Raw genomic sequence first — 12,903 nt, 5'->3', positions numbered from 1 at the left:
TGATTATATTTACACGTGTTTATTATATTTACACGTGTTTATTATATTTACACATGTTGATTATATTTACACATGTGTATTATATTTACACATCAGGAAAGGGGGGTTTGGGGGGAAGTGGTTCAATTCAGCATTATTGTGTGTGTGTAGCATGAGGGTGTGTGTGTAGCATGAGGGTGTGTGTGTGTGTAGCATGAGGGTGTGTGTGTGTAGCATGAGGGTGTGTGTGTGTGTGTGTGTGTGTGTGTGTGTGTGTGTGTGTGTGTGTGTGTGTGTGTGTGTGTGTGTGTGTGTGTAGCATGAGGGTGTGTGTGTGTGTGTGTGTGTGTGTGTAGCATGAGGGTGTGTGTGTGTGCGTGTGTGTGTGTAGCATGAGGGGTGTGTGTGTGTGTGTGTGTGTGTGTGTGTGTGTGTGTGTGTGTGTGTGTGTGTGCATGTGTGTGTGTGTGTGTGTGTGTGTGTGTGTGTGTGAGTGTGTGTGTGTGTGTGTGTGTGTGTGTGTGTGTGTGTGTGTGTGTGTGTGTGTGTGTGTGTGTGTGTGTTTGTGTGTGTGTGTGTGTGTGTGTGTAGCATGAGGGTGTGTGTGTGTGTAGCATGAGGGTGTGTGTGTGTGTGTGTGTGTGTGTGTGTGTGTGTGTGTGTGTGTGTGTGTGTGTGTGTGTGTGTGTATCCTTCAATCATGTTGTAGTAGTATAGTGTTGAATACTAGTAAATACTACAGTATTATCCGCAAAGAACACACTGTATTAAATACTACAGTAATGTCCGCAAAAACACAACATATTTTTTAACTATAGTAAGTACTACAGTATTGAATTAGCATATACCCTGCCCATTCCCCCTCCCCCATATACCAATTTCTGCCACCCATAAGTGAAACCTACATGCCAAGTATAGAGGTTACTGTGTTCTCTACAGGCTATAGCACAGTGCATAAGTGCTGAACAATATGTTCAGACCGCCTGCCTGCCTGCCCCCCCCGCCTGCTATATTTGAGTATATATCCAGTAGGTTCCTGAAGGAGAAAAGCTCCACTTCTACGTCAAAGATATTACAACTAAAACGCTACAGGGGGTGGAACCAGTAAATACCAGGGGGTGGAACCAGTAAATACCAGGGGTTGGAACCAGTAAAGGGGTTGGAACCAGTAAATACCAGGGGTTGGAACCAGTAAATACCAGGGGGTGGAACCAGTAAATACCAGGGGGTGGAACCAGTAAATACCAGGGGGTGGAACCAGTAAATACCAGGGGGTGGAACCAGTAAATACCAGGGGTAGGAACCAGTAAATACCAGGGGTTGGAACCAGTAAATACCAGGGGGTGGAACCAGTAAATACCAGGGGTTGGAACCAGTAAATACCAGGGGGTGGAACCAGTAAATACCAGGGGATGGAACCAATAAATACCAGGGGTTGGAACCAGTAAATACCAGGGGTTGGAACCAGTAAATACCAGGGGGTGGAACCAGTAAATACCAGGGGGTGGAACCAGTAAATACCAGGCAGAGGAACCACATTTTTCTTCTCCAATCGTTAAGTTCTAAAGAGAACCATCCTTTTTGTTTTGTTCTATTTGTTCAGAAATAGTTTATGTAGTTATATTTTTTTAAACCTCTGAAAACATATTGTTTTTACATTTAGCTCGACATTACATTACTGCGGATGGAGCAGCTTGCGATGGAGGGAGCAAGCTATCGTTCACTGAATTGTTTACATGACGGAAAGACAAGTGTAGGGCGCGAGATGCAACTGAAATTTTGCGGGTGGGGAGAGAGCATATGTAGGAGAAGATTTGGTTTGAATGCGCTGGGCATCTTGTTGTCATGACGTGCATTATCTGAATTAGGACCACATGACTATACCTACGGTGGAGCGGCTTCTACGGAGGACCTTTGAATGTCTTTGAACTTCATAGAGTTGGCTTAACGTTGGACCAGAGCTAGCAAACAAGCTTGTGTGTGAGTTATTAATCCGTTTTCTTGCTTTTAAAATAACCGTTCTGTTCCGGAACAGTGTGGATCACTTTCGTTCCCAATTCAGATTCTGTTCCTTGACAAATGTTGTAATTTCCCGGGTTTTTTTCTTCTTCAGTTCTGTTCCCTGAAACGGTTCCAACCCCTGGTAAATACTACAGTATTTATAATATAGTTAACTGTAAATACTACAGTATACTACAATCAGTAAAACACGACCTACAGTTATTTTACTACAGTATTTATAATATAGTTAACTGTAAATACTACAGTATACTACAATCAGTAAAACACAACCTTAATTACTATAGTATATACTACAGTTATTTTACTACAGTATTTATAATATAGTTAACTGTAAATACTACAGTATACTACAATCAGTAAAACACGACCTTAATTACTATAGTATATACTACAGTTATTTTACTACAGTATTTGTAATATAGTTAACTGTACATACTACAGTAAATACTACAGTGAATACTGTATATAACTACTGTCTATACACACCATCCTATACAACTACTGTCTATACACACCATCCTATATAACTACTGTCTATACACACCATCCTATATAACTACTGTCTATACACACCATCCTATATAACTACTGTCTATACTGTCTATACACACCATCCTATATAACTACTGTCTATACACACCATCCTATATAACTACTGTCTATACTGTCTATACACACCATCCTATTATAACTACTGTCTATACACACCATCCTATATAACTACTGTCTATACACACCATCCTATATAACTACTGTCTATACTGTCTATACACACCATCCTATATAACTACTGTCTATACACACCATCCTATATAACTACTGTCTATACTGTCTATACACACCATCCTATATAACTACTGTCTATACACACCATCCTATATAACTACTGTCTATACTGTCTATACACACCATCCTATTATAACTACTGTCTATACACACCATCCTATATAACTACTGTCTATACACACCATCCTATATAACTACTGTCCATACTGTCTATACACACCATCCTATATAACTACTGTCTATACACACCATCCTATATAACTACTGTCTATACACACCATCCTATATAACTACTGTCTATACTGTCTATACACACCATCCTATATAACTACTGTCTATACTGTCTATACACACCATCCTATATAACTACTGTCTATACACACCATCCTATATAACTACTGTCTATACTGTCTATACACACCATCCTATATAACTACTGTCTATACACACCATCCTATATAACTACTGTCTATACTGTCTATACACACCATCCTATATAACTACTGTCCATACTGTCTATACACACCATTATATATACTATATACACTATATATGCAAATAATTTGTGGATTCTCCTATTTCAGCCACACCTGTTGCTGACAGGTGTATAAAATTGAGCACACAGCCATGCAATCACCATAGACAAAACATTGGCAGTAGAGTGGCCTTACTGAAAAGCTCAGTGACTTTCAACGTGGCACCATCATAGGATGCCACCTTTCCAACAAGTCAGATTATCACATTTCTGCCCTGCTAGAGCTGCCCCGGTCAACTGTAAGTGCTGTTATTGTGAAAACGTCTAGGAGCAACAACGGCTCAGCCCGCAAAGTGGTAGGACACAACGGGACCGCCGAGTGCTGAAGCGCATAGCGCGTACAAATCGAGTTCCAAACTGCCTCTAGAACCAACGTCAGCACAAGAACTGTTCGTCGGGAGCTTCATGAAATGGGTTTCCATGGCTGATTAGCCGCACACCAGCTTAAAATCACCATGCGCTACGCCAAGAGTGGTGTAAAGATCGCCGTCATTGGACTCTGGAGCACTGTAAACGCGTTCTCTGGAGTGATGAATCACCATCTGGCAGTCTGACGGATGAATCTGGGTTTGGCGGATGCCAGGAGATTCTGTGCTTCCAACTTTGTGGCAACAGTTTTGGGGAAAGCCCTTTCCTGTTTCTGCATGACAATGCCCCCTGTGTACAAAGCGATGTCCATACAGAAGTGGTTTGTCGAGATCGGTGTGGAAGAACTTAACTGGCCTGCACAGAGCCCTGACCTCAACCCAACCAACACCTTTGGGATGAATTGGAACGCCGACTGCGAGCCAGGCCTAATCGCCCAACATCAGTGCCCGATCTCACTAATGCTCTTGTGGCTGAATGGGAGCAAGTCCCCGCAGCAATGTTCCAACATCTAGTGGAAGCCTTCCCAGAAGAGTGGAGGCTGTTATAGCAGCAATGTTCCAACATCTAGTGGAAAGCCTTCCCAGAAGAGTGGAGGCTGTTATAGCAGCAATGTTCCAACATCTAGTGGAAAGCCTTCCCAGAAGAGTGGAGGCTGTTATAGCAGCAATGTTCCAACATCTAGTGGAAAGCCTTCCCAGAAGAGTGGAGGCTTTTATAGCAGCAAAGGGAGGGACCAACTCCATATTAATGCCAACGATTTTGGAATGTTCGACGAGCAGGTGTCCACATACTTTTGTTAATGTATTGTATATCCACAGAGCCTTCAGAAAGTATTCACACCCCTTGACTTTTTTCCACATTTTGTTGTGTTACAGCCTGAATATAAAATGGAATGAATAGAGATTTGGGGGATTAAAAAATGATTTATTTGTGATTTTTCTTTTTCAACAATCTACACAAAATAATATGTAATGTGAAAGTGGAAGATTTGTTTTTCATTTGTTAAAGAATTTATGAAAAATAAAACTAACATATCTTGAGTAAATAAGTATTCAAACCCCTGAGTCAATACATGTTAGTCAATACATGTTAGAGTCAATGCATGTTAGAGTCAATACATGTTAGAGTCAATGCATGTTAGAGTCAATACATGTTAGAGTCAATGCATGTTAGAGTCAATACATGTTAGAGTCAATGCATGTTAGAGTCAATACATGTTAGAGTCAATACATGTTAGAGTCAATACATGTTAGAGTCAATACATGTTAGAGTCAATGCATGTTAGAGTCAATGCATGTTAGAGTCAATACATGTTAGAGTCAATGCATGTTAGTCAATACATGTTAGAGTCAATTCATGTTAGAGTCAATACATGTTAGAGTCAATGCATGTTAGTGTCAATACATGTTAGAGTCAATACATGTTAGAGTCAATACATGTTAGAGTCAATGCATGTTAGAGTCAATGCATGTTAGAGTCAATGCATGTTAGTCAATACATGTTAGTCAATACATGTTAGAGTCAATACATGTTAGAGTCAATACATGTTAGAGTCAATGCATGTTAGAGTCAATACATGTTAGAGGCAATGCATGTTAGAGTCAATACATGTTAGAGTCAATACATGTTAGAGTCAATACATGTTAGAGTCAATACATGTTAGAGTCAATAAATGTTAGAGTCAATGCATGTTAGAGTCAATACATGTTAGAGTCAATGCATGTTAGAGTCAATACATGTTAGAGTCAATGCATGTTAGAGCATGTTAGAGTCAATGTCAATAAATGTTAGAGTCAATGCATGTTAGAGTCAATACATGTTAGAGTCAATACATGTTAGAGTCAATACATGTTAGAGTCAATACATGTTAGAGTCAATGCATGTTAGAGTCAATACATGTTAGAGTCAATACATGTTAGAGTCAATACATGTTAGAGTCAATGCATGTTAGAGTCAATGCATGTTAGAGTCAATACATGTTAGAATCCCCTTTGGCAGCAATTACAGCTGTGAGTCTTTCTGGGTAAGTCTAAGAGCTTCTTGGTTTGCTTCACGAACCCTGACTAACAAGTTGAATCAGCAATACAAAATTTGGTTCAATTATTTATTTACTAAATACCTAAATAATCACACAGAATTACATCTACACAGAATGGATCATACATTGATTACAAATTATGTCATAAAGGAAAACATCCCTAGCGGACGGAACATGTATGACGGCTGGTTACACAAAGAAAGGGGTTTGGGTTTTGAATGAAAGAGCGGGAAGACTGAGGAACAAAAAGATTTTGTGGCCTTACTGAAGAGCTCAGTGACTTTCAATGTGGCATCACCATAGGATGGTGTGTCTCTATCGGGCCGTAGGCAGCTACTGTATCGTAAATACAGAATCTTATGCATTCTAAATAACCGCCCATTTGGAAAAGGAAAATGCAATACATTTTTACCCTGAGCTGCGCTTTGATTGGTTGGTCGTAGATGGAAGGCCGGGTTGTCCTTTGAAGAATGTCTGGTGGTAGAACGGCTACTTGGTAGTACCGTCGTCGTGTGGTAGGACAGATACTCTGTCCGTCCTTTCCTAGCCCACGTTTACAGCTGCTGTTGCTAACGCAACGGCTAGGAGGTATCACTTCTTCAGTGAATAAGAGTTCAAAGTTCATACCAGGTTGCCATGCTATATGCTCATGCTATATTCTGGCTGGTATAGTCGAAATTCATCCTTCCGGCATGTAGGTCGTCACCTTCACGTTGAGATTCGATGCTAATTTTGTTCGGTTCTTGTCGTTCAACCAGAGCTCACGCTGAGGTTGGCTTAGTTCTGTAGGTGATCTTTGACCTTTCAATGTGGGACCGCAAGTCCGCACGTCCTTGGAACAGGAAGTTGAATTTTCGTCAACGGGTTTATATAGTGGTGAAAGAACGGCGTGTTTCATAGTTTACTACCAAAGTCTGTTCACTTGGGCCTCTGAGTGAGCAGAGTTTCTCTATGACAAACCGTTCTCTCATTTAAGAAGCTACAATTACATTTAATCTTTTCACAAATAGTTTCATATTTAAACATTTAAATTGCACAACAATTCCATGTGAATCTGATAACTAGAATGTGTAGATTGTCCAAGATACAGTTTATGTTGTCCTATCATCAGTAATCATGTCTCAGACGCCAACTGATCTGACATCATATTCATTAAGTACCAACGCATATTTTCAACTGGTTGGATTACCGAAATATGGTTCTCTATGTTAAGAAAGGGCTTTTTCAAGAGTCAACTCTATAGAGTAGAGAGAGAGAAATGGGGGAGGGGGGGTATTTATGGGGATCATAAACCTCACCCAACAGGCCAACGTCATGACAATTTGCAAGCAGACTTAAGTCAAAACTGTAACTCGGCCACGTGGGGACATTCACTGTCTTCTTGGTAGATAACACCAGTGTAAATTTGGCCTTGTGTTTTAGGTTATTGTCCTGCTGAAAGGTGAATTCATCTCCCAGTGTCTGGTGGAAAGCAAACTGAACCAGGTTTTCTTCTAGGATTTTGCCTGTGGATAGCTCCATAACGTTTATTTTTATCCTACAAAACTCCCTAGTCCTTGCCAATGACAAGCATACCCATAACATGATGCAGCCACCACTATGCTTGAAAACATATTTTGGAATATTTGCATTGTGTACAGGCTTCCTTCTTTTCACTCTGTCAATTAGCTTAGTATTGTGGAGTAACTACAATGTTGTTGATCTATCCTCAGTTTTCTTCTATTACAGCCATTAAACTCTGTCACTGTTTTAAAGTCACTCTTAGCCTCATGGTGAAATCCCTGAGCGGCTTCCTTCCATTCAATCACTGTACTGCTAATGTGACCCAGAGAGTGAGCAGGTCTCTGCACTACAATTACAAAGACATGTGTAGACACACATTGTGACAATATTGCCAAGCGTAAACACACCTCCTTCATCTGATGAAGACAGACAGACAGACAGACAGACAGACAGACAGACAGACAGACAGACAGACAGACAGACAGACAGACAGACAGACAGACTTAAGTCATATAATCCCATACACATACAAAGAGGAGAAATCCACCCCCATCCTCCCCCTCCTCCCAAATCCTCTAGATTCCAACCCAATCCAGTCGATATAATCTACTACAGTTTACACACACTGGCCACAACACTATCAAGACACTACTACACATTCACTCATTCATTTATTATGCATTCATTCATTAATTCAATCATTAATTCACTCATTTGTTCATTCATCAACCTATATAATCTACCCCACAATGGCAAACAGTAATCTACAGACCTCAATTACCTTGTCTGAGTTAACTTCTCTCAGTTACCTTGCCTCAGTTACCTAGCCTCAGTTACCTAGCCTCAGTTGCCTTGCCTCAGTTACCTTGCCTGAGTTAGCTTACCCGGGTTAGCTTGAGCGAGTTAGCTTGCCTAAACTGGAAATAACTGTTTCCAGACCAACAGGAGAGGAGTGTCTGTTGTGTTGCAGACAGCTGAGCTGTGTAGTGAGCTAGAGTCTGGTCTGGGTAGTTCCTATATTCAACTATGTATTGGCATAGACTAACACACCTACAGTGTGAAACAATAACGGACAGTTTCCCTCATGTCAAAGTGGCTGGTTGGCTGTAAAAGCCCATTCTCAGAGTCTAGCTGAGTGTAAAGCCTTCCACATAATAGATGCAGGAACTGTTTCTGATGGGAAGCATGTGGACACCTTGAAGTAGCCCTACTCTGCTATATCTTTAGAGGAATGCTCGACTTTCACTCTCACTGAAAACTCACAACAACACCCCCTTCCTTCCCCCAAAGTCAATCAACCAATCAGCAGAGCACTCTAAGAACTGTTAAATATCATCTATCACTCATCACCAAAACCACTGCAGGAGCACAGCTAGAAAGAAAACAAATCAAATGTATTATTTCAAACTCTGTGTGTGGTTGTGTGTGGTATGTGTGTTTGGGTGTGTGTGTGTGTGTGTGTGTGTGTGTGTGTGTGTGTGTGTGTGTGTGTGTGTGTGTGTGTGTGTGTGTGTGTGTGTGTCTGTCTGTCTGTCTGTCTGTCTGTGTGTGTGAACGTGTTTAACCAGAAGTCCCCACTAGAATAGTAAACAAATACAATTCTGACCAACTGGGGACATTTTGTTAGTCATCACGAGGTCAAATGCTGTTTCTAGGGGGTTTAGGGTTCAGGTTAGAATTGGTGTTAGAATTAAGGTTCGGATTAGTGATAGGGTTAGAATTACGGTTAGGTTAATGGAAGTGTTTAGTGGTTAGGTTTAAGGTTAGGATAGGGGTTAGGTTTAGAATTAGGGTTAGGTTAATGGAAGGGTTTAGTGGTTAGGTTTAAGGTTAGGATAGAGGTTAGGTTTAGAATTAGGGTTAGGTTAATGGAAGGGTTTAGTGGTTAGGTTTAAGGTTAGGATAGAGGTTAGGTTTAGGGTTACGGTTACACTTACGGTTACACTTAGAATTAAGGTTAGGATTAGTGTTAGGGTTAGAATTAAGGTTAGGATTGGTGTTAGAGTTAAGGTTAGGATTAGTGTTAGTGTTAGAATTAAGGTTAGAATTAGTGTTAGAATTACATTAAGGGTTAGGGTTCAGGTTAGAATTAGTGTTAGGGTTAGGATAAGAGTACGGGTTAGAGTTAGGTTTAGGGAAAATAGGATTTTGAATGGGACTGAATTGTGTGTCCCAACAAAGTTAGCTGAACAAAACTGTGTGTGTGTGTGTGTGTGTGTGTGTGTGTGTGTGTGTGTGTGTGTGTGTGTGTGTGAGATTAGGGATGTGAATGGAGGAATGTTATGCGTTTAATTTGTTTAAGAGGCAGACATATCTGTAATTACATTACGCTGAGTAGGGCAGACAGCTGCAACACAAACACACCAGTCACACACACAAACACACCAGTCACACACACAAACACACCAGTCACACACACAAACACACCAGTCACACACACAAACACCCCAGCTTTGCGCAGTAACCATCCCACTCAGCGCATATAGCTACAGACCGAATGACGTCCCTTAAAAAAGTTGGTGCATTGGCGAATTTTGGAAACGACCTGAATATGAATAACCTGCAGCCTGTTGACATTTAAATATAATGTATAAATATGATCGATAAGATTAGGCCTACCTCGACTACTAATATAGGCATGATCAGTCACTGGCACACGACTACAGTGAGCCAGAAATAATAACCTACAGCGGACCCTATTTATCCACAGATTGTCATGACTACAGTTAACCATGACCTGACAAATTACAAGCCCTTGTCCTCGGATACACACACTCACACCGAGATGACCATAGTCATGAATCACACCCGAACGTTTAGTACTTTATATACCGTTATTCGGCCTCAAGGTTAAATTCATGTAACGGTTTCTTCATTCTTCCAACCCAGGTTTAGGTTCATATAGGTTTCGCGGAGATGAACTCAATGTAGCCTAACGGTATCTTCCAGCCCTGTTGGGTTAAGGTTAGGTTAGGTTAAAATAGCAATGCGGAGAACCCCCTACTGACTGACCTGCCAAGCGCCTCTCCCGGACATTCCTCCACAGTAGATCCCAAGCCTTGGACGTGGAATCCCGCAGCTGCTCGCTGATCGACCGGCGCAGCTGGAGCTTAGCAGACTTACGTTTCGTCGTCATATTAAACAGCGACACATAATAATAATAAGCGACCCGGTTTCCACACACATACAACGACACCGAAAACAGTTATTCCGTATTATTCCCGTGGTGAATGTCTAAGCTGGTTGCGCACCGGCTGCCTGCGGCAAAAGTCGTCACCTGGTTCGCTGCTGGCTCGAGCGCTGCGTCACCTTGCTGCACCAAGAGAGAGAGAGAGAGAGAGAGAGAGAGCGCGCGCGATCTGAATACAGGGCAAAGCCGTATTAAAATAACAAATGTACTTTATTTTCGGTTCACGCTTTAGTATATAACCTAACTGTAATGTCCGTGGGTCTTCTATTCCTCGCTGTGAATGTACGTACGGCAGATGTTTCAGGTCATCCTGGATACATACAGGCTCTGTCTGTCTGTTCTGTCAATGCCAGATGTGAGGGGGTTTGAAGTTTCCTGCTGCTCTCATTGCAGAATGCATACTCTCTCCTTCTCTCTCTCACACTCTCTCTCTCTCTCTCTCTCTTTCTCTCTCCCCCCTTTCTTTCTCTCTCCCCCCCTTTCTCTCTGCTCTCTCTTTCTCACTCTCCTTCTAGCCCCCCTCCCTCTCTCTCCCTTTCTTTCTTTCTCTCTCAGACAAGAGCCTCTGTCAGCGTCTGACTGGACGACACACACACACACACACACACACACACACACACACACACACACACACACACACACACACACACACACACACACACACAGTCCTCCTGAGGTTGGTCAATGATGGAAAATGCATTGCTTTTTAGATATATAAACTCAGCAAAAAAAATGAATGTCCCTTTTTCAGGACCCTATCTTTCAAAGATAATTCGTAAAAATCAAATAACTTCACAGATCTTCATTGTAAAGGGTTTAAACACTGTTTCCCCATGCTTGTTCAATGAACCATAAACAATTAAAGAACGGTCGTTAAGACACTAACAGCTTACAGACCGTAGGCAACTAAGGTCACAGTTATGAAAACTTAGGACACTAAAGAGGACTTTCTACTGACTCAGAAAAACACCAAAAGAAAGATGCCCAGGGTCCCTGTTCATCTGCGTGAACATGCCTTAGGCATGCTGCAAGGAGGCATGAGGACTGCAGATGTGGCCAGGGCAATAAATTGCAATGTCTGTACTGTGAGAAGCCTAAGACAGCTCTACAGGGAGACAGGACAGACAGCTGATCGTGCTCGCAGTGGCAGACCACGTGTAACAACACCTGCACAGGATCGGTACATCCGAACATCACACCAGCGGGACAGGTACAGGATGGCAACAACAACTGCCTGAGTTACACCAGGAACGCACAATCCCTCCATCAGTGCTCAGCCTGTCCACAATAGGCTGAGAGAGGCTGGACTGAGGGCTTGTAGGCCTGTTGTAAGGCAGGTCCTCACCAGACATCACCGCCAACAACGCCGTCTATGGGCACAAACCCACCGTCGCTGAACCAGACAGGACTGGCAAAAAGTGCTCTTCACTGACGAGTCGCGGTTTTGTCTCACCAGGGGTGATGGTCGGATTAGCGTTTATTGTCAAAGAAATGTGCGTTACACTGAGGCCTGTACTCTGGAGTGGGATTGATTTGGAGGTGGAACGTCCGTCATGGTCTGGGGTGTCACAACATCATTTTTGTTGTCATTTAGGCAATCTCAACACTGTGCATTACAGGGAAGACATCCTCCTCCCTCATGTGGTACCCTTCCTGCAGGCTCATCCTGACATGACCCTCCAGCATGACAATGCCACCAGCCATACTGCTCGTTCTGTGCGTGATTTCCTGCAAGACAGGAATATCAGTGTTCTGCCATGGTTAGCGAAGAGCCCGGATCTCAATCCCATTGAGCACGTCAGGGACCTGTTGGATCGGAGGGTGAGGGCTAAGGCCATTCCCCCCAGAAATATCCAGGAACTTGCAGGTACCTTGGTGGAAGAGTGGGGTAACATCTCACAGGAAGAACTGGCACATCTGGTGCAGTCCATGAGGAGGAAATGCACTGCAGTACTTAATGCAGCTGGTGGCCACACCAGATACTGACTGTTACTTTTGATTTTGACCCCCACCTTTGTTCAGGGACACATTATTCCATTTCTGTTAGTCACATGTCTGTGGAACTTGTTCAGTTTATGTCTCAGTTGTTGAATCCTGTTACGTTCATACAAATATTTACACATGTTAAGTTTGCTGAAAATAAATGCAGTTGACAGTGAGAGGACATATCTTTTTTTGCTGAGTTTATATATATGTGGCTATATTACCGTTTGTCATATCACACAACTCTGACTATAAACAGCACGTGTGGCTGTGAGTGGAGACCAGAGGGAGAACATAATTTGTTCATTATTACACAATGAATTGCGACCAGGAGGGTCCACCTGTATACAGTTGAGAGATAAACTAATTAACTCGAGAGTCATAATAAAACCTGAATATGATGATCCTGATTCTAGTAGGGTGTGTCATCTATACAGGAAGTCGGGATAACAGGTGATGATCCTGATTCTAGGAGGGTGTGACGTCTATACAGGAAGT

General features: G+C 42.1%; 1 protein-coding gene across 1 annotated transcript in view; it reads right to left on the bottom strand.

Moving 5' to 3' along the window:
- The window catches only part of stard13a (StAR related lipid transfer domain containing 13a), a 109,750-nt gene extending 98,939 nt beyond the window's left edge, over nt 1-10,811 (bottom strand). The window contains exon 1 of the mRNA XM_065004942.1: nt 10,245-10,811. Coding sequence (XP_064861014.1) covers nt 10,245-10,368 — 124 coding nt within the window. The 5' untranslated portion in view covers nt 10,369-10,811. The remainder of the gene's footprint in view (nt 1-10,244) is intronic.
- Between the last annotated feature and the right edge of the window lie 2,092 nt (nt 10,812-12,903).

The sequence above is a fragment of the Oncorhynchus nerka genome, linkage group LG19 (assembly GCF_034236695.1).
Source record: "Oncorhynchus nerka isolate Pitt River linkage group LG19, Oner_Uvic_2.0, whole genome shotgun sequence".
In the NCBI taxonomy this organism is placed as follows: Eukaryota; Metazoa; Chordata; class Actinopteri; order Salmoniformes; family Salmonidae; genus Oncorhynchus; species Oncorhynchus nerka.
This window is presented reverse-complemented; position numbering and strand designations above follow the sequence as displayed.